General features: G+C 32.5%; 6 protein-coding genes across 10 annotated transcripts in view; 4 read left to right on the top strand and 2 right to left on the bottom strand.

Annotated features, from left to right (window-relative positions):
- Positions 1 to 160: 160 nt before the first annotated feature.
- LOC116346832 (GTPase Era, mitochondrial) lies at positions 161 to 1,681 on the top strand. Its single transcript, XM_031777069.1, has 2 exons — positions 161 to 670; positions 742 to 1,681. The coding sequence occupies exons 1-2, from the start codon at positions 325 to 327 to the stop codon at positions 1,596 to 1,598; spliced, it is 1,203 nt and encodes a 400-aa protein (XP_031632929.1). The 5' UTR covers positions 161 to 324; the 3' UTR covers positions 1,599 to 1,681.
- Positions 1,682 to 1,895: 214 nt separating this feature from the next.
- On the bottom strand, positions 1,896 to 6,873 carry LOC116346833 (ethanolamine kinase). 2 transcript variants are annotated; one of them, XM_031777070.1, is made up of 7 exons: positions 6,745 to 6,873; positions 5,515 to 6,679; positions 4,365 to 4,573; positions 3,231 to 3,682; positions 2,636 to 2,862; positions 2,332 to 2,560; positions 1,896 to 2,260 (listed from the first exon to the last, which is right to left on the bottom strand). In XM_031777070.1, exons 3-7 carry the CDS (start codon positions 4,536 to 4,538, stop codon positions 2,200 to 2,202), a joined length of 1,143 nt encoding a protein of 380 aa, XP_031632930.1. In that variant the 5' UTR covers positions 4,539 to 4,573; positions 5,515 to 6,679; positions 6,745 to 6,873; the 3' UTR covers positions 1,896 to 2,199. The 2 variants fall into 2 exon arrangements, with proteins under 2 accessions (XP_031632930.1, XP_031632931.1); XM_031777071.1 differs by lacking the exons at positions 4,365 to 4,573; positions 5,515 to 6,679; positions 6,745 to 6,873 and adding an exon at positions 3,744 to 3,936.
- LOC116347110 (cylicin-1-like) lies at positions 6,017 to 6,756 on the bottom strand. The gene is made up of 2 exons (XM_031777544.1): positions 6,745 to 6,756; positions 6,017 to 6,679 (listed from the first exon to the last, which is right to left on the bottom strand). The coding sequence occupies exons 1-2, from the start codon at positions 6,754 to 6,756 to the stop codon at positions 6,017 to 6,019; spliced, it is 675 nt and encodes a 224-aa protein (XP_031633404.1).
- A 947-nt stretch (positions 6,874 to 7,820) lies between the features above and the next one.
- On the top strand, positions 7,821 to 8,689 carry LOC116346989 (selenoprotein F). The gene is made up of 4 exons (XM_031777346.1): positions 7,821 to 7,963; positions 8,033 to 8,145; positions 8,218 to 8,294; positions 8,356 to 8,689. Exons 1-4 carry the CDS (start codon positions 7,907 to 7,909, stop codon positions 8,604 to 8,606), a joined length of 498 nt encoding a protein of 165 aa, XP_031633206.1. The 5' UTR covers positions 7,821 to 7,906; the 3' UTR covers positions 8,607 to 8,689.
- Positions 8,690 to 12,634: 3,945 nt separating this feature from the next.
- Positions 12,635 to 16,454, top strand: LOC116346979 (aldehyde dehydrogenase X, mitochondrial-like). 2 transcript variants are annotated; one of them, XM_031777331.1, is made up of 14 exons: positions 12,635 to 12,716; positions 13,103 to 13,156; positions 13,247 to 13,351; positions 13,682 to 13,782; positions 13,861 to 14,051; positions 14,125 to 14,148; positions 14,221 to 14,259; positions 14,334 to 14,453; positions 14,527 to 14,691; positions 14,778 to 14,874; positions 15,297 to 15,412; positions 15,561 to 15,733; positions 15,886 to 16,080; positions 16,221 to 16,454. In XM_031777331.1, exons 2-14 carry the CDS (start codon positions 13,121 to 13,123, stop codon positions 16,326 to 16,328), a joined length of 1,470 nt encoding a protein of 489 aa, XP_031633191.1. In that variant the 5' UTR covers positions 12,635 to 12,716; positions 13,103 to 13,120; the 3' UTR covers positions 16,329 to 16,454. The 2 variants fall into 2 exon arrangements, with proteins under 2 accessions (XP_031633191.1, XP_031633193.1); XM_031777333.1 differs by having other exon boundaries at positions 12,653 to 12,716; positions 13,106 to 13,156.
- Positions 16,455 to 20,603: 4,149 nt separating this feature from the next.
- LOC116346914 (RYamide receptor-like) overlaps positions 20,604 to 27,511 on the top strand; it is a 59,089-nt gene continuing 52,181 nt past the window's right edge. Inside the window, exons 1-2 of one of the 3 annotated variants that reach the window (XM_031777208.1) lie at positions 20,604 to 21,237; positions 21,410 to 21,596. The gene's annotated coding sequence lies outside the window, so the exon portion shown is untranslated. Of the gene's footprint in view, positions 21,597 to 21,658; positions 21,878 to 27,511 lie in introns of those variants that run through there. The other 2 variants (XM_031777207.1, XM_031777209.1) reach the window with 2 other exon arrangements.

The raw sequence follows: 27,511 nt of genomic DNA, 5'->3' as shown, positions 1-27,511 counted from the left end.
GATTTGAATTTTTTTTCATTATTTTCATTCATACAATTGATTTGGAGTGATAATTGAGAAATGACATTGGTATTTATCGGTTGTTTTGTTCACATATTTTCGAAGCATAGTTGACAGTTCCTCATGTAAAATATTAAATATATATGTATTTGGTTAAACGTCAAATGACATAGACAACCATGCTGTCAGTGAATTAACCAAGTATATTTGCTTGACTTGACTATTTATTTTCATCGATAAAGTGTTGATAAAATTCAAAGAAATTTCTTAAATAATACACAAACGGAAAGGAAAAGAAAAAAGACAAGTGACTGACATTAAAATATGGAACGAATTATTTTTAATAAAATGTTGTACAAGAATCCATTGACGAGATTGACCAACCAATTTGGACGATCCACAATAATAATTCGTCGATGGCATTCAAAAAAAAGTAAAAATATTTCCGAAATTGAAACCAAAAGCGATAACGAAATTGAAAACAACGATAAAGAGAAAACCATCAAAGTAGCAATAATTGGTGCACCAAATGCTGGTAAAAGTTCATTTATCAACACAATCACCAACCATCGAATATGTCCAATATCACGAAAAGTGCACACAACACTCGAACAATCGGAGACTATTATGAGCAGAAAAAAAACACAGATGATTTTTTTCGATACGCCAGGTAAAAGCATATATTTGTTAGATTTTGTTTTTTTCAAATATTTAAATATTCATTTGTTTTACCGTATCCAGGTTTGACCACAGTCAATGAAAATAAAAAATACAATTTGGGTGATAAATTTTTGCGTGAATGCAATGAATCGATTAAAGATGCTGATTTGATTGCGGTTCTGCATGATGTATCCAATTCATATACACGTAATGTGCTACATCCAACCATTTTAGAAGCTCTTATAATACATCCAACCGTGCCAAGCATACTCATTATGAATAAAACTGATATGGTACGATCGAAACGTATTTTGCTCGATTTGGTAAAAATTCTGACCGAAGGTACATTGATTTGTAATGAACGACGATATTTGCCGTGGAAAGGGCGTGAAGAAGAATTTTTAAAGGATATGGCACGTCCGGTTAAATATAAAAATCAAAAATCAGCCGGCTGGCCATATTTTTCGGATGTGTTTATGGTATCAGCGCTCAGCGGTGATGGCATTGGACGCGTTTCAAATTACATTTACAATCGATCAATCGAAAAACCATGGGAGTATCCACGTTATCAGTTCACCAATCAAAGTCCGGAAGATTTAATACTGAACAATGTACGATCGGTTTTATTGGATTTTCTACCAAATGAAGTACCGTATAAATTAAAATGTGAAATGGAACTGTTTGAAGTGAAAAATAAATGCATCCATGCTTTTGTCAATATACATGCAGAAAATGATCGAATCGAAAAATTGATTGCTGGCATTGATAGCAAACGTCTTAAACAAATTTCGGAAATGGTGTGTTCACACATCATACAATTGTATAATGTTAATGTCAACGTAGTGTTGAATGTTGTATCAAAGTACAAACGAAAACCATTGATGAAAAAGGAATTCACATTAAATAAAAGTAATAATACGCATAAGCCCAAACCTTAATTATCAAACAAAAAAAAAAATATTTAAAATAAAATCTTATATTTTTAAACAAAAAATATTTAGATAAAATGATGTAATATAAATAAAATCGCCTTTTCTTTTTTTCATTTTTCCGGCATAACAACTGGCCCAAGAATTTGGTAACACACAAAAAACTATTCGTTCAAATATTTTTTGTACAGTATTCTTCAGTTTCTTTCAGTTAAAAAACGCCAACAAAAATCACAGCGAAAATTAAAAATTCGGATTTAATTCACAATTCCAAAAATATATTGAACAAATATGGTGTTTATTTTCTTTTTATACGACAATATTCCACTTTATTTGGATATCAACAGATAGGCAAAAACACACATTTTTTTATTTAATATATTAAATTAACCAAAAATATGTACTACTATCATTGGTACCAATTGCTTATTCAGAATAAATTTATATGTATTTGTACAGCGAAAAAAATCGCGTCCACACAATAGATCCTCTCCTGATGTTTTGTTGAGTTTTTTTTGGCACTTAAGCTCTTAGCCTGTGATTTATTCATTTGAACTAAACAATCTTAATAAAAAGTAAATATATATAAATTAAAATGTCGGCGACAAAATCATAACGATAAAAATGAATCTCGTTTTTCTAAATACTCGTTGTATCTGAGGCTGGCAAATCTGAAATCAAGAAAAAAAACCACCAATTTAATCGAGACATATAATCACAAATAATTTTAGATGTAACATACTCAAGGAAATCATAGTCAATTTCCGAATGTTCAGCTTGAATGTGACCCCATAGTGACCAGAAGAAATGTGCAACCAAAGCAAATTTATTGACATCAGCGTATAATCGATGCACATATTCGTCCGTAATAACAATTGAGTCATTTTTATGGTAATGTGTCAGGTACTCGCGTAGCCATTCCAATTGGTACTCTTTGGATGGGTATAGTGTGTAGTCAATATCGGTCATACCTTAACCATTAGCAGAAGAAAAATCGATTTTAAACCAGCGAAAAACAACATCGTATTTTGATAAATGACACATACCGGCAAATTCAGTGAAATGATTTCCAATATCATATGCTTGAAAATTGTAGGCAGCATATTCATAATCAATGAATTGTACCAAACACTCCGATGCATCGTATAAAATATTGCCCAGCAGTAGATCATTATGTGCATATACGATTGGACTATTTATTTTGCTTACAACGGCAAAAAGGCGATCAAATTCCGTTCGAAGTTCATCAATGGGCGGTAGCAACTCTTCTCGCCTGCGTAAAACATTTTTTTTTTTCGTCAAATATTGTGTAATTTTTTGAATGAATCGATGACTAAATAATACCTTTGTTAAACAATTAGTTTTTTGAAAGTGTTCCTTATTGATTGCAGAAGTCGATCTACGCGTTGCCGATGATGATGTGTAAATCACATCGAAATGATTCAATACAATTTTGACATGATGTTTAATATCGAATAAAAAATTCATTTGTTTCATCAGAATAAATGAGTTTTTGTTTTAAGTTAGATTTCATGTAGAATACGACTTCTGCAATCAATAAGGAACACTTTGAAAAAACTAATTGATTAATCGATTGCAAACATGGTTCCGTGTGAGTTAAACACACATTTTCAAGAATACCTTTGTTGTTTGATTGGATTGGAATATTTGATTGGAATAAGGTTGAACATCTTATTGATTTTGGTCCAAAGCATTGGTTGCGCATCGATTTTATTACTCTCAACATCACGATGCATTTCAGCCATTCGTCGGGCAATTTTTCGCCAAATTTGCTCATCGTATACATCAGTTTTGGTTAACGGTTTACCATCGGTATATTCGTAGGCCAGACCATTGTTGAATGTTGCCAATAAACGTGACGCAAATCCATATCTGTATAATGACTTGAAATTTTCTATCTCTTTTTGACGATCAATTAATACTTCCGTATTTTTACCGTAAATTCGAATTAAAATCACTTCATATTGATTCAAATTGTCATCACCATCGTCACTCAATGAACTGTCAACGTTGTTATTGTGCTTTGGAATGCAGCATCCGATTAGTTTGTTTGTCGTACCGTCTGTAAAAACCTGTATCAAACAAGAAATTATTCAATAAAAGATCACAAAATAAACAAAACCTCACGCACACACACATGGAGCGAATTCATCAAGGTTCTTCCGTTTCTACAAATAAATTTATTTACTTCATGCGACATGAATCATGCCCAATTTGATAAATGTAAACAAATGCACAGAAATGGAGATGATCCGTCGATTTAATTACAAATTATGTCCATTTTGCTGGTGCATTGAAATACTATTTACATTTGTTTATGGACATTGCCGATAAGGAAAAATCAATTTTTTAAATTTGTTATACGATTTTAACTATCGGTTGGAAATTTTTGAAATCAAACGAAAGCAGCAGATCAGCATTAGTAAATTATGATTAAATGACTAAAAATAAATCGTCAAAAATTAAATTAGCAAAACCATTGTCAAGCACATAAAGCAAAATGTTACAATCAAACGTCGCGTGACATTTTCAGAGGAAAAAATGCTAGTGAATGGTCTTTTGTTATCTTAAATGCACTCGAAAACAAAACAGTAACAACTAAAACACACGATAGTTTATAAAAAAAAATGTAATCTAGTCGAATGGAATCGAAACTGAAAATTACATAAAATACACAAAACTATTTGAACGAACAACGGAAAAGTGTACGGCGATTTTTTGCATTTCATTCAATTGGTGTTTGTATAGTCCTACCTTGAATTGAACATTACTTATTGACCAAAATGGTTTAATACGTTTTAACACTTTCAATGCACCATCTGAAATGTCATCTATATCGATTGTGACCGCAACATAAATTGGATCATTTTCACCATTTTCCCGATTTATTGAAATTGATCCTGGCTGTCGATTTTGATCGGAACACATTTCTAGTTGATTATTTTCACGCACAATTTATTCCGCTTCAATTCGTATGTGATGGTTAACAAAAAAGATTGTTAATAATAATAATAATAACGTAACACACTTTGAAGGTAGGTGTAATCGAATACAAATTATTGTTCAATACGTTCAATGTGCAATACTTAGAAATCGTATGGTGACTAAATGTATACGAAACAAAAATTGAAACGAATTGAAAAGCAAGACACACATACGCACAAACGAAGAAAAAAAAACCGTCAAATTCAAGGCAAAAATTTGATTATGGAATATTTATTATTCTGATAACAAAGTAACATGAATTTCTGAAAAGCGGAGAGTAAAAATGATAAATCTCATCGAGATATCAACAAACGAATTGATATGAAACTACAAACGTTTCGTGTTTCAATGTAAACTCATTCGGATTTTTTTGTTTTCATTCTTGGGTCGCATAAATATAAGAACATCAGACGAGTGTTGTGCTTTTGTTTAGTTGTCTGTTTCAATGTGTTGTTTACTGGCGTCCCTAATAGATCGAATTGTTGTTGCTCGTGTGAGAATGTCTGTCCCTACTATAACTATGTATATTACTCAGTATTAGGTTTTTGCATATAATTGCGGTTTTGTTATTCGTTTTTTTTTGCTTGTATTCAAGAGAGTATCAGTCAAAAGGGAGTAACACTTTGCACGCTACAGATGTGTTGCTCTCTAGAAATATTTGGTATTTTTTCATGTAAATGCACTGCTTTCTGCTTGCATTTTTCTCTATACACGTCTTATTTAATTTACATCTTTACTAACATTTAATGATATGTGTGATAAATTTTTTTTTAGCAAGCAAAACAAATTTCATTAATACCAGCAATTCAAATAAGATTTAGATTGCTTCTGATTTGAATGTTCTTTTTAAATTGCATTAATCAAATATGACAAGCTATTATTATGTTTTTTTCCAAAAAACGCAATATTTTCAATTCACCTCGACTGATTTTGAAGTAAAATTTAAAGCCTTTGCAAAAGCACAAATTTGTTCAAAAAAATGGCAATCAATGGTGCAATCTGTAACGGGATTTTCACCGATTTAATTTGTAATTTATTTGCTTGAATTTTAAAACCGTGATTTACAAAAACAAAATGCAAATTTATAGGAATCTTTCGATTTACATTTGTATCGCATGACAGTCACATTGACAGCTGGAATACAATGAATGACATTACAACAAACACATACACGTGCGCAATGGCCCATTATGACATGTGCACTGTGTGTATCAATTTCAAAGCTGCTTTGTTTAACTGAATGCTCAAGACGGTACACCAAAACACACATGCATTTCAAATATAATCGATTTTTGTTTTTATTGCAGATAATTGGATCCAGATAACAATTGAATCTAAAATTAATTTTAAGTGATTAAACGAGTTGATAAGAATTGTTTTTTAAAAAAAAGGTAGAATTGTCCATGGTCAAATAACATGATTTAATGTGAGCCAAATGAACCGGTTTTCGGTTGGTTTTTGGCATCATTCGATTTCGGTTTTGGTTCGTTTGTTTCACGTTTAGTTTTTTGTTCTGGTTTCTTGTCTTTCACTTCATCGGAAGTTTCACGAGTTGGACGTTTATTTTTTTCACTTTGATCATCCTCGTCATCGGCAACGTTGTCAATATGCTTTTTAGGTTCATCTTTGTCCGTCTCCCGTTTTTGAATTGGCTTTGCTGGATTTTCACCAAATGGTGGGATATCATGTTTTGGTTTATTTTTATCTTCTATGTTCGACGTTTCATGATATGAACGATGTTGATCTTGATTTGATGCGTCCTTTTGATTCGATGTATCTCGAGTCTTACGATCTGATTGTGGTTTTTCTTTTGACACATCTCGACTTTGTCGCTCACTTTTCTTCGGGGGTGTTGATTCGGTTTCACGTTTCTTCAAATGCTTTGGATTTTGTACAGTTTTCGAATTGTTTTGTGATTGCGCTTCATCATTTTTCTTTTGATTTTCAACTTTATCAGCATATGCTTTTCCGGCTGCAATGTGATCTTCGCGCTTAATCAAAACACGCTCTTCAGACTTTGGTGGCGTTTTTTTCTCGTCTACCGGAATTGAAGCCACATATGCAATCAAACACGTTACAAAAATCTAAAAAAAAAGAAATTGGATTCAAATTTTGAACAAAATTCAATTGCGATTCGATTTCTACTTACCAACTTCAACATTTTTACACAACAACTCGAAATGTTCGTTTTACGTTTAATACTGGGAACTGATTTCATGAACGATAAAACGGTTCTTTATATTCGAAAATTTGGTTCGGTCTTAACGTTAAAAAAACATAACTAAGGCGTAGAATAGGAGGGAGTATCCTTTTTTAGATACAAATTTACACCTAATAAAAAATGGTCGATAATTGAAATGATAAACAAACGAACAACAAGAACAATGCTAACGACACCGGTAGCGAAACAGTGTTTGTCACTCATATTGACTATTTCAATTATTGGCCTATAATTTTGTGGTAATCGCAGGATAAAAGATGAGAAAGAGTATATTTACTCTTGCTCGTAATGTTCGATTGACTAAAAACAATGCTAAATCGTTTCTAACATTCTATTAGACAATGTTCATAACTATCATAATTTTTTCAATCAATAGATTTTTACTCGAGTTTTAGCCTTAATTTGTATAATTGCCTAAATAAAATTTAAACCGCATTTATTTAGAGCTCACGAAATAAACGCATCAAAAGTAAAAAAAAAATACCCGAAATGACTCAGTTTGTTTATTTGCATTCGTTTAAGTTCACGTTGTTATTCCACAACGGAGAAAAAAACTTCCGATTTACAACCGCCCATCAATACGTTGTTTATGAAGTACAAATTAGATCTCGCATGCTAATTGGATCCAAAGTCAAACGGCAATATTTTTGTTTTGTTTCGTTTTTGGCAATTTTGCTATAAAAAAATGAAAATGCGTTTCAATTTACCACGTTTATAATTTTATTAACACGATTTATTATATTACGCAATTTTTGAACGCATTTGAATTCGATATTTTAAAAATATGCAAAAAAAACAATGGTAGAAATTCTTCCCGGGAACAAAATACGCCGAATTTAAAAAAAATGCAAGTCAAAGATTTTAATTTCAAAATATAAATTTTCTTACGAAATCGAATTTAAATTCAAGCATATTTTAAATAAAAAATTTAGCTACAACGACATCTACCGCTTATTCAATGAATTAACTTCAATAATTTCCAAATGTCATGTCATGCAATAGTTGATAGTCGTGTCATTATTAGAAGTAAGTAGGAAATAAAAAAAAAAACGAACAACAAATCTCAACAAATTTTAAAGTCGAAAAAAGAATGGAACATCATATAAAAATGTTATTTTATCTCAGCATTTTAACTATATTAGTAGCCGTGAGTATAAATCATAATTTTCTGGAAAGAAAAGCAGTTTGAATTGATTTATAATTTATTGTTGTTTAGAAATGTAGCGCCGATTTCAGTAGTGCCGATTGTCGTCAATTAGGATTTATAAAGCCACACTTGATGTGCTCATCTTGCGATAAATTGGAAACATTCGGTTTAAGCGAATTAAAGTAAGTATATTATTCGAACAATCGATTGATTAATAGCTAATCATTTCTTGTATATGTTTTATCCGAAAACAGAGAGCATTGCCAAGAGTGTTGCGAAAAAGACGATGTGTCATCAATCACAAAGCGATTCCCGAAAGCAATTTTAGAAGGCAATAACTTTTATAAAAAACAATATAAAAATTTGTTATACTAATAGTTTTTGTTTTATAGTGTGCACATGTAAATTCGGGGCGTATCCACAGATCCAAGCCTTTTGTAAGAGTGATCGACCATCAAAATTCCCAAATTTGACCATTAAATATTTGCGTGGTGCTGATCCCATCGTGAAATTACTCGATGAAAATGATAATGTTGTAGAAACACTCTCAATTAACAAATGGAACACCGACACAGTTGTAGAATTCTTTGAAACTCATCTTTACAAAGAAGATAACGATTATCTACGAACGAATCGCATTTAAGAAATAAAAAAAAAAACATTTTTTTTTGTAAATTTTGAAGACACCGAATAAAACATAATATATTGTGAATTTTAACGGCAAAAGATTATGGTGATACAATTTTTTTTTCAGGATTTACGTTGTTTGGATATGCGGATTTTTTTGGAGCCGGAATAAGATTAGTTGACTTTTTAAATTCCAATTCGGTTTTCATGTGACAAATACACAGAAGAATGGAAGGAAAGACAAGTATTGATATTAAATTCATTTTCAATTGCATTCCTACAATCGATTAAAAATGTATAGATAATCACATCTAGCTAAAGGATACTAACTCTCACTACCTTTTCAATTAAAATTGTACATGACGTTGAATTAAAAAAAATAAATAAATATAAAATATCCATACATTATGATTTAAAACGTTTTATTAAATGCTGCATCCGTTGAAATTTGATCATTGTAGGTTATGTACACAAAATTTCCTCGCATTTTTTATGATCAATACCCTTAATCATTTGTACAAGAGATGTGTACGTTCCTGTACAACATTTTTTTCCAAAGTGTACAAAGAAGGGCCTAATCGCTGTGTACCCAAATTTCGATTTTAATGCTATTTTAGATATTCCAATGGATAATACTTCTCGCTAGGTTTAGAAAAAGTACAACACAAAACCGCCAACAGAAGTCATGAAACGATGATTATCGAGATTTTCGGCACACCCCAAAAAATCTTCAAGTTTCTTAGATTTGGTATAGTAATACAGTGATCAAGCTTATGTCCGATGTTTGAACATTCATTTTATCGATTTAACTGAATTTATGCTTTTACACAGATGTCACCATAAGTCGCTTTTAGCTTTGAAATGCTTTGAAGCTTACAAGAATTAGAACGTTCCAAAGAGGTCACCCTTTGCCTGTGCCTCTGAGGCATAAAAATAAAGTTCTTTTAAACTCATTAAAATGTTTGTCCTCGTTAATGAAATCAGTGTAATATCTATCAATTTTAAAAAGACAATTGACGTTGGATTTTTTTTTTCACTTTTATCTTCTTTTGTCAGTATTGCAAAACAAAGACACATTTTTTATTCTAAGCCGGTTTTACATTTCTTCTCTTTTTTTTGCATAAATTTGTCTAGTATTAGGCATAGTCAACTAATATCTACTTATTTTATGGATATAGACACGAATGGAAACACGAAAGGTGTATTCAGGCTGCTTTTAAGTGTAAATCGATTCATTTTTGTTGAAATGTATACTTCGCACTCACAATCAACATTTTTAAAAATCAAATTCACTGATTCATTAACAACAAAAAAGGAAAAGAATCTGAAAAGACGGAGAAGCCAATGATTTTGTTGGATTTCAGCATGTTTTATATTTTGAATACAAATGAATTGATTGTGTGCGTTTTTTTTGTTGTGCACAGAATTTGCGCATAACATTCTATATTTACGTGTTGAACAATATCTTGACCATTAAATTGCTGCTTGCTCTTATTGGCCCAACCGGTGATAAATCAAGAATGAAAAATACATCTCAACAACAGCTGAAGTGCTATTTTTAATTCGGATCTATATTCGAAATTACGGTCAGGTCAGAACTCAAAACATCGGACTATGTTTATAAAAAGATCCTCTTGTCGATAAAATGTTATCAGGTAAAAAAGGGAGGAAAAAATGTGTATGTACTTCGGTTATCAGTGATGAAAAACAACACAATATGCATTATCATCGTGGCAAAAGAATGCGATAAGGCTGGTGTGTTTCGAGAATATGCGATGCGTTTGAAAATAAAAATTACTGTAGATATACGGTTAAATTCTATACGGCTTGCATATAGCTGATAGTTAACAATGTATTTTTAATTCTATGTCTTTGTTATCAGCATATAAACCCATAAAAAGTATTAAAACAACGTACTATCAAACAATTTGTTATCTAATTGAAAGCTATTTTAGTTGCATAATATTTTAAATAAATAATACCATGCAATTCAATTGTATATAATATATAGATTGGGAAATCTATTGTAAAAAGCTACCAACTATTTGGATAGAAATAGATTGTGATGGAGAGAGCGAAAGAAAACGTGTGGAAAAAATCAATGCTAAACCATGGTGTAGATGAATAAGAATATATGAAAATGATGCTTAAATTATATTAACCTTGACCTTTTCATAATATTTCCGTATCGATGTTTTTGGAGACATACGAGCATTTTTCCTCACAATTTATGCAAAAATTATTCAACATACACGTATGTCTCTTTGTGCATTGTTTGTATAAAGAAACATTTGCATATTTGACTCTAGATATATCTTGTGTTCTTTCTCTCATTGAGCAGTTCAATCAATTCAATTTGAATATTTTACGCTACATTTTTACGAGCCCATACAATATCGCAATACAACAACAAAGAATAATGATTTCAATGATGCCGTGCTTTCAAAGAAAACCTTTCCTCGGGTTAGAATGAGTCATGAATAAAAACAAATGTAGAAGAAAGGAGAAACACACAATGGATGTGACAAATTTCAAAAATCATATGATACGTTTGAGTTGTTTACTCTCTAAGTTAACAGTAGTCATGATAATGAACATCCAACATGATTTTTTCAATTGCTTGCACATAGAAATTCTTTAATAAGGCAGTGCCTTATCGGCCACTTAATTATCTGAACTATGACAATCATATAACAATGAAAAAATAATTGAATCATATAACAATAAAAAAGACACAAGTTGTACAGTTCTTAATGATTTTACAAAAAAATCATAGCTCGAATAAACGAAGACGTGGGCTGTTTTCACATACACATTTTAAGTACCAAATATATGAAAGAACGCAGTTCAAAAAAAAAAAAATGAATTCAATGAAAAATGTAAAATGTTGTTTCCAATTATCTTGTTTCGATAAATTATTTTTCTGCAAATCTAGTTTTGCAAATTGTGTTTACATATTGTATTTTGAGTTTAAAGATTTAAATGAAAAATCGAAAATAGATGTTCTGTTAAAATGGATGTAAAAAAAATCTTAGCAGTAATTACCAATTCGGAAGTATGTACATACGAAAAGATATAAAACTGATAGATAAAATAAATTTACAACAAGTCAATTAGCCATATAATAAAATGGTCGTTGAAGAGTTATTGCTTTTCTTAGCAAATATTGAGGAAAACGGCGATTACTTCTTCATTTAAATGTAAATATTATAATTTACTCCAAGTGGCTGTGGTGTATTTTATCACGCCATATTTGGATTTTGTCATCTGGATATTTCAGCTTATCTGGATAACGTTAGGCGATGATATGGAATGAAAACAATAGAAACGATTGTTATCACTTCTAGTGTTTTCACTCCATATCATCGCCTAACGTTATCCAGATAAGCTGAAATATCCAGATGACAAAATCCAAATATATTGTCTGTTCACATTTAAAAAGTCCAAATCATCGTTATCCATTCTTTTTATTTTGGAATTGTTTTCACGCTTTATATAACGTTTGTTTAGAGATCAAGTTCTTGTTCACACATGGGAAAAAATCGTTTACAATTGTTTTGCAATTCAGTGGTTAGAATGAAAATCAAAGCGAATCCGTTTTGCGTGCAAATTTTACACACATCGACCATCTGTGCAAATATTCAGCTTCAGTGAATTTGATCGCAATCAGCACAAATGGAATGGGCTAAACCCTTCATTGTGTTCCCATATTTAGCTTGTTAAAACTTTTTTAGATCTATGATTTTTGTAACACAGCGGCTGTATTTACTAAAAATTGAACAATATTCATTTAGCAGAACGAAAGAAAAGAACGCAGAATTATACATATTGCTAGCGCTTGTAATGAGAATGAGTTATAGACACCAATACTGGTGTAATTTCGTTCTGTGTATATCAGCATCGCTTCGTTTTTTTGCATCCATTGTTCAATATTGTTTATTCAATCGCTATCTTCCGTACACAAACGCAAAAGTGGTTTACATTTTATCAAATAATCGTCTGGTGTTGTGTACATTGTATATATGTGAAGCGAAGCGAAAAATAATTCTATTTAAACGAGTCGTCGAAACCGAATTTATTTTAGTTTGTTGTTAAACAGCGTCAGTTTCACTTCGAATAACTTGAGGTGAGTGCTATGATAGCTGTGTATTAATAAATCACTAAGAACAGAAAGTAACATGCTGACAACAACAACAATTACATTAATCCCTGCGCTTGTTTGACAGCCGCTTCCGATAATTTCTGGGTTTATAATCATTTTTGAAAAAAAAAGTGAAATATAATAAAAACTGCTCTTTTTTTTCACTATGATAATTTTCAAGTGTTATTTGAACGTGTTAAATTGTTGATCAAAAACTGTCAAGCGGTTGCACAAAAATGGTTGTCAAGGATTCCATGTGTTGAAAATTACTGCGATCGCAGCAAACTGGAATTTTGATTTGTCGTCGAATAAAACAAGTTACTCGAAACAAGTTAAAATTGTGTGTGTGTGTTTTTTTTGTTTAATTTCAGAAGAAAGTAAAGAGCAAAATGGCAAATCCAAATGTTGAAGTAAAATATACTAAGGTAAAAAAATAAAAATTCATATTTTAAGTGTCATAGAAAAGTGACGTTTCACGCTATTAATACTAACCGCATCGTTTCTATGTCCATTAGCTTTTCATCAATAATGAATTTGTGAATGCTGTATCGGGAAAAACGTTTCCAACAATTAATCCAGCAACTGGCAAAGTGATTGCCCAAGTAGCCGAAGGTGATAAGGTGGGTCCATTTAGATGTGTTCGATGCGTGTTTTGCACAGTCAACTGATTGAAAATTTGAAGCACAAACATATAAACCAAATAAATAAACAAACAAAATGTTGTGAAACAATCAATTGAAAGAGCCGAATCATGATGATGTTGAAAAAGGAAAACACGTATACAATACACATTTATATTACGGTGTATAAGTTGTGAGGCCTGATTCGTAATGAATCAAAGCGATTTTGTGATTAAATTGAATGGTGTTTTACTCTTGTTGATTTTATTTCTGAACGTCTGAACATATTCGTTTTGTTTCCTTTCATGTCTCATGCTTACATGTTTATAGGCTGACATTGACCTCGCTGTGGCCGCTGCTAAAGTAGCATTCAAACGAGGTTCAGTTTATCGTAATTTAGATGTATCGGCCCGAGGAAGACTTTTGTGGAAGTAAGCGAAAACAACGATAAGAGTCAATTACTTAACATGGTTCAAATAATTCATTTTATTTGTGTGAATGGTTTTAAGGTTGGCCGATCTATTTGAACGCGACATGAACACACTCGCCAATTTGGAATCATTGGATAATGGTAAGACATTTGACAAAGCGGTTGCTGATGTATACGGATGCATACTTACACTCCGTTACTTTGCTGGATGGTGTGATAAGACGTGTGGAAAAACTGTACCAGTAGATGGTGGCAACTTTGCGTATACACGTACGTACAAGTAAACGATTATATTCGAGACAATTTTAAAACATTTTTTTTCTTCTTTTTTTTTTCCAAATAGGAAAAGAACCAGTGGGAATCGTAGGTAAAGACAATTAAAGAAGAATAATGAAATTTGATCAAATTTTAAAAATGGGATTTTTATATTTAAATATAGGCCAAATTATACCCTGGAACTACCCATTGCTAATGCTTGGTAACATTAAATTAAAATTACGATTTGAGTGAGAAATTCCAGAATGTAAAATTGAATTTTATGATTTTAATTAGTGTGGAAATGGGCGCCTGTACTAGCAACCGGTTGTGTATCTGTATTAAAACCAGCTGAACAAACACCATTGTCGGCTCTACACGCTGCCAGTTTGATTGTTGAAGCTGGCATTCCCCCAGGTATGATATTCATATTTTTTCTCATTTATTAGCACATTTTCAATGGCATTTTTTGCTGTCTTTTTTTCAACAGGCGTATTAAATGTAGTGAATGGGTATGGACCAACAGCCGGTGCAGCTATTACAAGTCATCCGGACATCCGAAAAGTGGCATTCACTGGTTCCACTGATGTTGGTCGCATTATTGCAAAAGCGGCTGCCGATTCGAATTTAAAAAAAGTGTCATTGGAATTGGGCGGTACGACGGGGCGATACAAGCCAAACAAAACAATGTTATTTTATTTTTTTTAATTTCAAACTAACTAATTTCAATTTTGATTTCAGGTAAGAGTCCTTTGGTTGTGATGGATGATGTTGATGTAAAAGAAGCGGCTGCGATTGCTCATGCAGCATGCTTTGAAAATCACGGTCAATGCTGTTGGTAATGTGAAATTTAATATATTATTATATTATAATTTTCTTCTCTCTTCATTTTAAATATCAACTTGATTTTTGTGACCCAGTTTTCAATGAGAAGAATGAACCAAATTTCTAATATGACACTTTTGGAATCAAACAGCCACTTTCTATCGAATTTCTAAGATTGGCGGCATTTGCAAAAAAAAAAAAAACTCAAGCCTCTCTTAACTCGTAAATCAAATTTTTTCAATTCAACATAATCATTTCATCCTTCAATTCAATTCTAATTCACATTGAAAACGGTCTTTTTGCGAGATAAACGATCAAAATCAAATTTCTACATTGGCCAAAATAAATAATTAATTGAGCTAACAGTCTGATGTTGACTTCCCACTTATTTTGTTGCGTGCGATTAACGATTTATTTTTGTCCCTTTGTTCATAGTGCTGGCACCCGCACATTTGTGCATGAGAAAATCTTTGATGATTTCGTTGCCGAAGCAACACGTTTAGCAAAAGAAAGAACCGTTGGCAGTCCATTCGACTCAAACGTACAACAAGGTATATGTTAAAATAAATGAAACAAAAAAAAAATATAATAAATTTTCAAGAGCACAAAAATGTTTTGCTACAAAGCATATCACAACATTTGTCATAAACAAATAACAATTCAACACCATTAAAATACATTGTTATAATATTGTTTTAGGTCCACAAATTGACGATGAAATGTTTAACAAAGTCTTGGGATACATTGAATGTGGCAAGAAAGAAGGTGCAAAATTGCAAGCCGGTGGTAAGCGACACGGAAATATTGGATATTTCATTGAACCTACAGTTTTCAGTGATGTAACTGATGATATGAGCATTGCCAAGGATGAGGTAAGAAATGTCTATAAATAAATATGTATTGTGTGTTTTTGTGGGTTTTTCTGCTTTCTCACTTATTCGAGCAAAGGAATTTCGAATAATTCAATTTCAAATTCCACATCGAAGAAAATCATTTAATTTTTTTTTCACCTTATCTTTTGAAGATTTTCGGACCAGTGCAATCTATATTAAAATTCAAAACCTTGGACGAAGTCATTGAACGTGCAAATAATACCACGTATGGCTTGGCTGCTGGCATTCTCACCCATAATCTTGAAAACGCATTGGTCTTTTCAAATGCCGTCGAAGCCGGATCGGTTTGGGTCAATTGCTTTTTGGCTGTCACGTGCCAAACACCGGTTTGTATTCAATATACACTTCATTGTCTCCGTTGTCGCCCATTCTGTCTCTGTCTCCCTCTACCCCCGTTTTGCACCTTAATAGTTGTAATCATTTTGGTATTTTACACTTCACAATTCTTTTTCGTTTCACTTTTCAGTTTGGCGGCTACAGACAATCTGGCTTGGGACGTGAATGTGGGGAAGAGGGGCTTGAACTCTATCAAGAAACAAAGACCGTTTCTATCAAGCTTCCAATCAACCATTAAAACATTTTGCATAACATACACCCACTTTTTGTTTTCTTACATGTAATCCGTAGATTACAAATGTAACTATCCACATACAAAGAAATTAAATAGAATTTATGCATGAAAAATAACAACAGCAACAAACATTCTTGTCTATAAATTAAATTTATGAAAATATTTGTAATCATGCAATACACACTTACCATTTTTTTTATCAATAGTATTAACTGTTGACGGTGTTTACTTTCTACTTTGCATTAGCGACAACAATATCAAAATTGCAACGGCTGATGCCACGGGTGTCAATTGAATATTTTTCATTTAAACATGAATAACATTGAACCATGCTCTCGACACTGGCGCGTGTGACACATTGCGACGCGTCGCATCTTGTCGTTTGTTTGTTTTTGGCTCCTGAACCTTTCTTTTCTCGGTGAACTTGATTTTTCTTAATAGCGCAAAATTGTTAAACTGTATAGAAATCGTATTGCACAAACAAATTATGGAACGAAGACACATTTCAACAACAGTTGCAGCAATATCTGTCCTATGTTATATACACTATACAGGGTGTTTCAATTCTCCTTTTGTTAACCATTTTATTTCGTTCAACTAACATTTTCACCGATCCCTTATTGTGGTCTTTAAACAATGGAAATTCTTTGGATATTAATTGTATATGCTCTTCATTTTAAAGGATTTTTTTTTTATTTAGAAAAGGCAAGTCATACAAAATTGCAATATTCACGGTCGAACGACGAAAATGGTCGAAAAACACATGCCAATATATGATTCAAAATGTGATCGTGCTTGGTGCTTGGGTGTACCCTATTTGTACAATAGAAAATTGTCATTGGGCAAAAGGTGTTAAATGGCTGATTTGATTACAGTTTTTGAGCTGTTGTTTAAGTTATCATCAGTAGACATTTTGTTATGCGCTACTTAAATTCCATGTCTCACAAGCAAAACAATAATACCACCAGATTCAAGATTAAAACTTCACATGAACTTATTCATTCGAACTTGTGCTCCAATCTATTATGTATGTGTAAGTCAAGTGTAAAAGTGGCCATAATCAGAAGAAATTGGATAAGACGATGGAATGGGATTTAAGTTTGGTACTCATTCGAATTTATTGAAGAGTTCTCTGGTACACTTATTTAACAGACACATTACATGCTAAATTATAGGCAATACAATTTGTGCAATGTTTTACCACCATGAAGCCAAAAAGAATGTTTGTGGATTGTGCCATGCATATGCGTGCGTGTGTGAGCGTGTGTAAGCGTGTGTGTGTGTCAAATTCAGGCGAAAAACAAAACTTGGGTGGCATAAGCTGTGACTGCCTTTAGTCTAAGTCTTAGTGTCGACGACAATACCAACGGGGCATTAAATGTATATTAATTATATTGTGAACGCGCCAACATAATGATTCTTAAGCACACATTGAAGAATCGTTCATTCGAAAAATAAACTCGAAGTGGTTAATCAACAAGTCGACCAAAGTATATAAACATCAGAATAAATTATTCAATTCAGTTTTTATATGCTTGATATACATATACATACGTGCTCATGCCTGGTAACGCTTCACCATATACACACACACCATCGTCAAGCGGATGATGATGAAACAACAATTTGTTTTTCACCACATGGATCTTTTTCAAATTAATTGAAAACTTGGACTTTAATAGGTAGAATAATTCGCATTCTCACATCAACGGTTGCATGCGCATTTGTCTTGGGTACACAATTTTGACACGAATATCACGAATATCAGTTGAAGCGTGCTTAAAACGCAAGAAAAAAAGATACATTCGCACACAACACGATTCATCTCACAAATCCAAAAATACATACGCATAATTTAAAAGGCAATGAGTAATAACAAGTGATAGTACGTGCGTGCACAGAGATTTCCCATTAATCCAGCAACATTTAGTTTGAGCTTCATTAAGTCTTTGTTGGCAAATTTATTGGATTCGGTTTAGCTAAGTTTCATCGTTAATATCTTGATAATATGGATGCACATCGCATATGCATTTATTTATTTTTTTTCAGCGGGGGACAATGAGACAGGATGATGAAGAAAGTGAAAGAGAGAGAGAGAGAGAGAGAGAGGAATAAAGAAGGTATCAACACTCTCGATCTGAATTCCTTTGTGTGTATACGTTATTTTGGCAAACGGAACATTTCGAGAGAAATCGTTTCTTTTTTTTATCACATTAGATGTCTTGCATATACCAATTACAACATACATTCAAATAGAGTTGGAAAGTTTATTGAATAACGCTGTATAGTCAATCAGTGCCCCTGGAGAAATCCTTTTCCAAACTTTTTGTCAAAACTGTTTTCCATGTGATGTTTCTAACTTTTCGGTTGTGCACACATTATTATTTTCAAGAGAAATTCCTTTATTCTCATTAGAAAAAACCGGAGGCGAACCATTGAAAGCTATACAAGCACTACGCTAGATATCTAACAGGACTTAATAGAGTGGATGCTATTGTTTCAAAGATGAACGTCTGTCTATCTCTCTCTTTCGTTCTCTCTGTCTCTGCGATGAGGTTTGTGCGTTCCATTTACATACGCCATTCGAACCAAAATAAATTATAGCATTTTAATGAAACGATTACAGTTGCACTTAACAAAAAAGACTACTTTCAATTTGTTCCGTCTATTTAAAGCAACGAGTGCCACTATAAAGAAGGGATCCCCCAAAAAGTTGTGAAATAGTATTACTTTTGTGTATTTATTAGTGTGTTTGTAGTTTGTTTGTTGTTTGTTGTTGACAAATATGTTACCTGACGGCCAAGCTCATGTGAGCAGACCTTTGCTCGAGCTAACTGCACAGTGGCTGCTCCATAGATTGAAGCCATTCACCAGAACCGACTAGGATCGTATCCGTCGAGTGAACTACAAGAAAAAAAACAAAATTTTAATCATAGTACAGCAGCTGATAAAAGGTAACTATCGACAACCGAAACTGTTCAGAAAGCTCATGCTTTTTGGTCTACCATTTTGTGTTCATTTCCGTTTTATGCCATTAGCATTCCGTGTGTCTGCACATCCTGTACCCTGCTGGAGTCTTTCGACTCGACTGTTTGCATTCTCGAAATATTTACAATGCAAATAAACAAACGAATGATCAAACGAAGGGAAAAAAATAAACGCATATTTTCCAGACCATATCCCATTATGCATGGTTTGTTTAATACAAAGTCGAGTATTTAGTATATTAAAGATTCAAAGAAGGCAAAAAAAACCGCTCAAGTATTTTGCGCATTTAGATTTTTCTAAAATGAATTTCGGATCATCTGTTATCATGAATTTCGGATCATACATCAAGTTGAAAATAATTATTTCACGAAAATTGAAACCATCCAAAATACTTTTTGTCCGAAATATTTGCAATTCAAACGACAGATAAAATATTAAAATGCGTAAAATTTTGAGTTTATTTTTTGTCGTTATAATTGAAACTATCAACTATTCAATTTAATTTCAACACGTAATGTTGCTTTTTATTTAAATCGAGAAAGACACTGAGAATGGAAATGATTGAGAGAGAGAGAGAGTGATGACAGCGGAACGATCATACTAGCACATTTACAAGTCAATGTTCACATGGTTTCCACACCATAAAAATCACATAAAATGCACGAAAATATTCTATTTTCCATGCGAGTATAAAAGTTTCTATTTCTCTCCTGTACACTGCAATTTCAGTTGTCTGTTCAACTCAGTGTTTGCACTGTTGTATCGTTTCATGTATTCAAATGAATGGTGTCGTGTATGACTAGAGCTAGAGCTTTTGAGAACTGGAATATATCCGGTCAAACAATGGTCGAATCAACCGCAAATTAACAATATATTACCATACAAAATGTAATACAAAGTGTGTATCGAAGTGTCGACATTCTTTCATTAAATTAAAACCATTGTTCTAATCGAAAAATAAAAAGAGCCAAAAATTGTATGCAATTTTAAAAATATAAATCACAAAAAAAACCGTTGGGTTCGCTCTTGTAACGTATTTTTTTGCGTTCTGTCGATCCCACATCAATAAAGTTCATACTACTGATTGAATTTTCCAATAGCAAAACAAATCAATAACTATACATTTTATTTTCGGGTCCAGATCTTAAAAAAGCACATCGAAACATTCATTTTAAATCAACTATTTTTTAAGTGATTTTTTTTAAAGTCCTATTTGTCGCACATTGCATGCGAAACGAAATAAAAGTGAGCGTCTAAAGCAAAAAATAAAAGCAACACAAAATATATCCATCCTCTATATATATAAATATTTTAAAATACGCTTGCGCATACATAAAATTCGTATAAAATTCTATCTATTGCCACTGTGTTCTGTGTGCTGTACTGTGAACGATTGTCGTTTTGTGGAATTCTGCCACTTTTGCCACGGTTGTAGCAATCACTATTCACACACGATGTTTATTCTGTTTTGTTACAGACAAGCTTCGCACATACAGTTCTAAACTTGTCTTGAATTTCTTGAGCCGATAAAAGGTCGGTTATTCGTTCGGCTTGCTTTCTCACAATATCGCAACAACACTCATTTTGACTGTGTGTTCGATACAATTTCTGTTCTCTTTCTCTCGATATTCATTTACGTGTGCTTGAATTGAGTGTGAGCCACCGATTGCCGTCTTTGTTAAATAATTCAAGACCGTCAACGTCTAAGAACAGCTGTAGTATATCGTAGTCATCGTCATCGACATCATTTTCATCGTCGATGTTGTCTACTGTTTGAAAGATTCTCTAATTTGTCCTTTTCTCAGTTATCATTTGAATTCAAACCGAAACGGTTTCGTTACGGAGTGAACACCGAACGAACCGACAGAGATTTTTGTGTGTTGTACGATATCGTCGTTACCAGTTTGTATTGTGTGCAGACGATGTGCGTGCATGTGTTTGTGTATGGATTCGATAATAATTTAAATCTTGAAAATTGTCGCTTAGCTGCGGTTTGATCGGAGTTAAATTATTTTGTGTATAAGCTGATTTGCAAGAATGCAAACGCTATTTATGGATCCATTTAAAAACGTTCAATATTAATTAATATTCAAAAGACGACAAAAGACAATTTAAATGAAATTTTAAAGGAAAAAAGCCGGGAACTTTGCCAAAAGAAAGAAAGGGAGGAAGAAATAAGCAAACTATCTAAATAAATAAAAATTTGCAAAACAAAAATATAAATATGATTCAATAAATAAATATTCGAAGCAGAAGAGATTGTGTGCAGATCATGCTCAAGTGGTAGGTTCTTTAAACTTAAATTAAGAATCATTTCAAGAATTTTTTTAATTGACACAGTGTTAAATTAAACGATGCAATTGAATGCAGTGTAATTTTAAATGTGTATAATGTGCGAATTGTTTTGAGTCTAATAAAAGAAAGGAAACGACATTAAGGACATTCCTAAAAATAGAATGATTAAGTAAAGGCAATAAATCATCCTTGGCATGAATGTAGTTGAATATTATTTTTTTTTACTCCAACAAAAGCAACTAATGTATAGCATAAATAAAATAACAAACGTAAGTGTACCGTCGTCACATACATACCCCACTACGTGAGTTTGGAGTGTGTATTTTTTTGTGCGTGATATTTGGAAATTCTAATTAAAATTACTTTCTCATATATGTATATGAAAAATGGTAAAAAGGACAACAGAAAGAGTGGAAATGAAAAAAAAATATTTATGACAAAGGCAATGCACGGCAGACATTTTTTAGGAGGCTTGCAGCGTACGGTCTCATAATTCTATAAAACAGTGAAATGCTGGCAAAGATTTTTTTTTTGTTACTCTCTAACTCTCTCAATATTCGCAATTTATTTGCTAATCACATCATTTCAAATTGAGCAGTTTTCGTATAGCTTCTAACTGTTTATTTGTTTATCAGCTATTTCGTTTGGCCAAATAAAACGGTCGGACACACTTGAATTGCACATATATATACAAACATTATTCATTGTCAACAACATCGTTTCTTTGGAGACGACAAAAAAGCACACATTGTTCGTTTCTCTCTCTCTCTCTCTCTCTCTCTCTCTCTCTCTCTCTCTTCAACAAAATTTACAGTAGAGAAAATGAAAATATATATATTTTTCTGGTGCTACCTCTTCAGTCGTCGCACACGTTCAACACCATAAGATAATTGGCCATAAAATAAACGCGGCGAGAGAATGAAACAGCATACGTTAGACACATGGAAGCGAAAAATGTGCGAAAAATCATCACAAGTACGACGTTGTGAAAAAGGCCAAGACAATGACAATAGTTACTCAATGGCAACAGTAAACAGCAAATAGCAAGAGGGTGCTAACAAGTAAATATTTCATTTTACAATTCCATTCAAATGGGAAATGTAATATTGAGAAAAAAAACATACAAATTTATAATAAGATGAAGAAAAAAAGAGAGAAAAGAAATACCTTCACAACTTTCGTTGCTGTTGTACAAGTACTTATTAAGTTGTGGTGGTCTATTTTAACAAAGAGCAAATTCCATTAAACTCAACAAACTCTGTTTATTGAAAATCAATCATGACAAACAAGTTTCGATGCAAAAAAAATACACGAACCGAGTAAAAAATACTAGTGGACTTCAACTTTATCTATCTATGTATTCTACATTGTATCCTCTAACCAGAAAATATCGCGCATCGAAAATTCAATTTACACCTATTTGTTTTCACACAACTATTGCCTCTAGGATCTTCGTCAAAAGTGTGCTTAAGTTTTTTTCATTTGCAAAAAAAGGATTGGAACGGACAACATTTGAATAACAAAAAATACCACATTTTTAGTTTGCGATCATGAACAAATTGCAAAAGTCAATTGAAACTTTAGAAAAATTCTAATGCTTTTATCCGAATTGCAAATGTTTGCATTAAACGTTTATGTACGCAAAACTTCCACTAAAAACTTGGCCATAATTTCGCACACATTATAATTTATACGCCATACATGGTATATGATTTTTTTTCTCTATCTTATCATCAAATGAACGAAACCATCTATCGAGCTATGTGCTATGGCGTAAATATTTGATGAGACAAAAGTTAAACATCATATCGTTGAACATAAAAATAATAATACATATAAATGTCTGTATAACCGTGTGTGGCATTCTCACATGATGACGACGATCAAATGAAAAAAAGGGAGAAAAAGTATCATCTGACAGCATAGAAGAAAAAAGAAAATAAATAAGAAGAACGAAAATGTATTGAGGTATACTGGATAAATGACACATTCACAAAATAGAACCAAAAAATACACATTTGGGACATACATCTTTCAATAAGTCGGAAATCATTCTTTGACCACAATTTTTCGTTTATCGGCTATTTGGGACCGACCAAAAAAAGAGCCCCGAACGCCTCAAGAGTAATAAATGACATGAATGACCAGCGAAAATTTATCGAAAATGGTTGTATTATGTGTCGCGACACACACATATTCCCATTAATGATAGCAGACAGTCGGTTTAATGCATTTGCGCCATCAGTTTTGAGTGGAATTCAATGCATGGCACTTTTTGTGCGCTGACGCTGCCAGATTTATCTAGTTTAGTACTGAAAAAATACGAATATGTCTTTAAATACACATTTGAAAGTGTTTGCGTATAAAAATTTGGCGAATTTACTCGTTCGTGGTCGGTTGATTGGTGACACAAATCTATTCAATGGTGTCGGCTCACTTCTTAACTCTTCATTCCTCAATCAACACCATCGCCACCGCCAGACGAATCTATAACGAAAAATTAAGGAAAATCACAAGACAAACGGCACATCTTGCCTGTCAAACTTATTCTATGTCTCATCGTTCTCAAACAAATTATGGAAATGTATACCGTCGTTAATAAATGCTCAATATGTATATAAACATGAACTTTTCTCTCTCTCTCTCTCTCTCTCTCTCTCTCTCTCTCTCTCTCTCTCTGTGTGTGTGTGTGTCTGAGCGGGAAAAAATGAAATTATGCACGAAAATGAAAACTTCTATCCATCAAAAATTAATGCAACGCAAAAATAAAACTTTTGTTCTATGCATATTGAATAGAAAGAGATTACTGATTCTTTTAGTTGTGGGACTTTTTTTCTCATCTTTTGTGGACATAAATAATATTATGATAATGTTTGATGGGAGTTTCATCAACACGCGTTTCATTTTGTCTAACTTTTTTTGGCGTGGAATCCACTGTGGATCTTCACACTTGTTGCTGTCTACAATTCCATCATTTTTGCAATTCCGATGATGATTGCTTCAGAATTCAATTGAGATTCATTATTGACAATCCATCGGAGCAAAATACGAATCAGGCGAATTTCTTAATTAAATCATTTTTCTCAAACTCTCTCTCTCTCTGCCTCTTTTTTCTGTTCTTTTGACATGTCACCACCACAACCAACAACAACAATTTGCCAGCGACTCGATAATATGTATGATGTCGACGTCACTTGAGTTTCTTCCTTAATTTGCTTTCTGATGCGTTAAAGCTCAATGTGTTTTACGCGCCTCATGCTGTTGTGCAAAAGCATAAAAACTTCAATCATAAATTTCATAATTTATGAAACACTGAACATTTTCTCTGGTGTTTTTTTTCTGTTAAAATGTATTGTTTAGAACTTTTCGGGTTTTGTGGGTTAAAGTTCATAATCATTTCAATGTTTTAGTAATAAATTAATTTCTTGCCACATTCTAACCACAAGTATTCAAAAAAAAAAATCGAAAAACAACAAAGCAACACAAAGAGTAAAAATTCAACGCTTTTTGTAACGATTTCCAACAAAAATTACACATTTTGTGGCAAATGTGACGAGAATGACGAAACATCTATCGCCCCAACTTTTTTTTCGGCCATAAATACCGAATGGCGGCCGAGGGAGTAAAAGGGAATCTACCATCATTTAAATAAATATGTCTTGGCAATCTAGTACTTTGCAAGTTTTCAATTGATTTAAACAAACATCAAAATACTTCCGCGAATCAACCAAAAATTAATGATGGTTTACTTTTCAAAGAAGTTCGTTTTGTCGATTTAAAGGCTTTCATCGTTTGGATTTACCATCAAAGTTTACACTTAACAGGACAAAAATTCCAGAGAATTTAAAATTATAAGCCATACATATAGATAGCAGATTAAAAAAAAAAAAAACAAACAACAACAGCCACAACAATGATGCATAGCAGAACGAAGCGGTTTTGAAATTTGAATCGGAAATATGCGCTTTCATATTGGCGATGTGATAATTTTTCGATCGAAAAACAATGAAATAAGAGAGAAAGAGAAAATAAAAAAACAACATCGAAATATATTGAATCCATTTATTCGCCTAGTCCATACACACAATACGAGTATATACAACCTATAAGTGCGTTCATTCAAATAATGCGATGTAATAAATATGAGCAGATTGAGCGCAACGTGAAATATTGATCTCTTGAAACAAAAAAAAAACACAAAAATGTGTCACAATGCATGAAACGTCCCATATATCAGTGTGATGATGAACATTTGAAATTTTCCCATAGATATGGGCGATGTAACATTTCACACCGACATATAGACAGGTTTCGAATTTTTGCACATTACACACACAAACTGACTTGATAGCACACAAAAAACACCAGTCATCGAATTTTTGTATTCATTTGCGTGACACGTGAGTTAAGCGCTTTTTTTCTTCTTCCTCTGCTTCCGTTGCTACTTAGTGCAAAAAAGATGAAGAGTAACACATGTATTTTACGTCAAATTATCCTTTCCAACTCACGCGTATATTAGTCGGCACATGATTTTCTCTATAATTTTTTTTATAATTCTGCCGAAAAAGTGTTCATGTGTAGCAAAATTTTCGTTGTCGAATAAACGTAGCACGGTAATTTAGCGCATAAAAAATTGTTGCAAGAGACAAACATCGATTTATCAAAAAAAAAAACGGATGCTAAAGAAGTGATGAAAGAAAAAAAAAACATTTTTATTGGCATTTAAAGCGTCGTTACAAGCGATGTTTCTTCTTCTTTTTCCTGAATTAATTTTCGATATCATGTCAACGAGAGAGACAGCCATACATAAAAATACAGCGGGAAAAGTTTTAGACAAAAAAATCTCATTAGAAAAGAGATTTCCATGGGAACATGCAAACATACATACACACACCGAAATCAAGTGAAATCAAAACCGGTTCATTTGAGTGACTAAGGCCCCAATTTGAGTTACTAATTTGCATACGACGGTGAATTCAACGAAAAGGTGGATGATAATACAGCCGAAAAGTGGATAATAAAATTTAGAATGTCGCGCCGTCAAAACTATCAATTCGGCGAATTGCTAATGTCTGCCATCATCATTGCCATGGCCCATGGCAGTTGATTTTCAAAGCCATGCCAAGAAATGACTGTAAGAAAATATTAAGCTGGATTTATTTAATTTGTTGCACACCATTCATGCCTTGACATGTCAAAATTGACAAGCACTTGATTGATTTCTTCAAAAATGAGATAAATTCGCATGAAATTTCGTGATCTGAATTCATGCAAGAAAATGACTTATCACCCCTTTTAATTTTTCGAACATTTTCAAACTGTTAACGGACGAAAAATCTAATTTCTTAAAATGTTTTTCGCAAATTATATCGCACATTAAAAATACACATCTATCTTTTGAAATAAAATTACCGAAAATCCTCGTCGTAAATAATTTGTTTAAACTTCTGAATAATATCTGTGAGAGCTTTCTTACGTTTATTCTACTTACTGACAGATTTTGTTTGAGCTTATTTATGGGAATCTATGTGTAATATTTTTTTTTCACATAAAATATGACAATTTTCATAGACTATTTACACACTGTAAATTAGTTTAACCATTTTAATTTAACAAATGCGTATGCTACCAATTTGAAAAAGTTTAAAACGATGTGAACAATTACAACATTGAAAAAACTAAATGGCTTGTAAAATGAATGCGCACAATTATAATGAATAAACTAAATAGACTATTCAAATGAATGTGCTCAAATCAAAAGCGAGCGACAAAGAGATGATGCGAGGAAGAGAGATGAGAAGGAGAATGCAAGAGCATATTAACGTTGGATATTCATGTTTTGCACTCGATGCAGTGTCGAGTATCAAACCGAAAATTAAATAAAGTGCCATTCCATAGCCATC

This window comes from Contarinia nasturtii, unplaced genomic scaffold, assembly GCF_009176525.2.
Source record: "Contarinia nasturtii isolate CC-2019 unplaced genomic scaffold, AAFC_CNas_1.1 Cnas_scaffold_1699, whole genome shotgun sequence".
NCBI lineage: Eukaryota > Metazoa > Arthropoda > Insecta > Diptera > Cecidomyiidae > Contarinia > Contarinia nasturtii.
This window is presented reverse-complemented; position numbering and strand designations above follow the sequence as displayed.

Coding starts and splice junctions, on each gene's coding strand:
- LOC116346979 (XM_031777331.1), top strand. CDS start 13,121: ATGGCAAATCCAAATGTTGAAGTAAAATATACTAAG. Junction 15,413..15,560: donor CGACTCAAACGTACAACAAG/GTATATGTTAAA, acceptor ATATTGTTTTAG/GTCCACAAATTGACGATGAA. Junction 15,734..15,885: donor TGAGCATTGCCAAGGATGAG/GTAAGAAATGTC, acceptor TATCTTTTGAAG/ATTTTCGGACCAGTGCAATC.
- LOC116346832 (XM_031777069.1), top strand. CDS start 325: ATGGAACGAATTATTTTTAATAAAATGTTGTACAAGAATCCATTGACG. Junction 671..741: donor GATTTTTTTCGATACGCCAG/GTAAAAGCATAT, acceptor TACCGTATCCAG/GTTTGACCACAGTCAATGAA.
- LOC116346989 (XM_031777346.1), top strand. CDS start 7,907: ATGGAACATCATATAAAAATGTTATTTTATCTCAGCATTTTAACTATA. Junction 7,964..8,032: donor TTTTAACTATATTAGTAGCC/GTGAGTATAAAT, acceptor ATTGTTGTTTAG/AAATGTAGCGCCGATTTCAG. Junction 8,295..8,355: donor CCCGAAAGCAATTTTAGAAG/GCAATAACTTTT, acceptor TTTGTTTTATAG/TGTGCACATGTAAATTCGGG.
- LOC116346833 (XM_031777070.1), bottom strand. CDS start 4,538: ATGTGTTCCGATCAAAATCGACAGCCAGGATCAATTTCAATAAATCGG. Junction 3,683..4,364: donor TAAGTAATGTTCAATTCAAG/GTAGGACTATAC, acceptor TGTTTGATACAG/GTTTTTACAGACGGTACGAC. Junction 2,863..3,230: donor AATCCAATCAAACAACAAAG/GTATTCTTGAAA, acceptor TGTTTTACGCAG/GCGAGAAGAGTTGCTACCGC.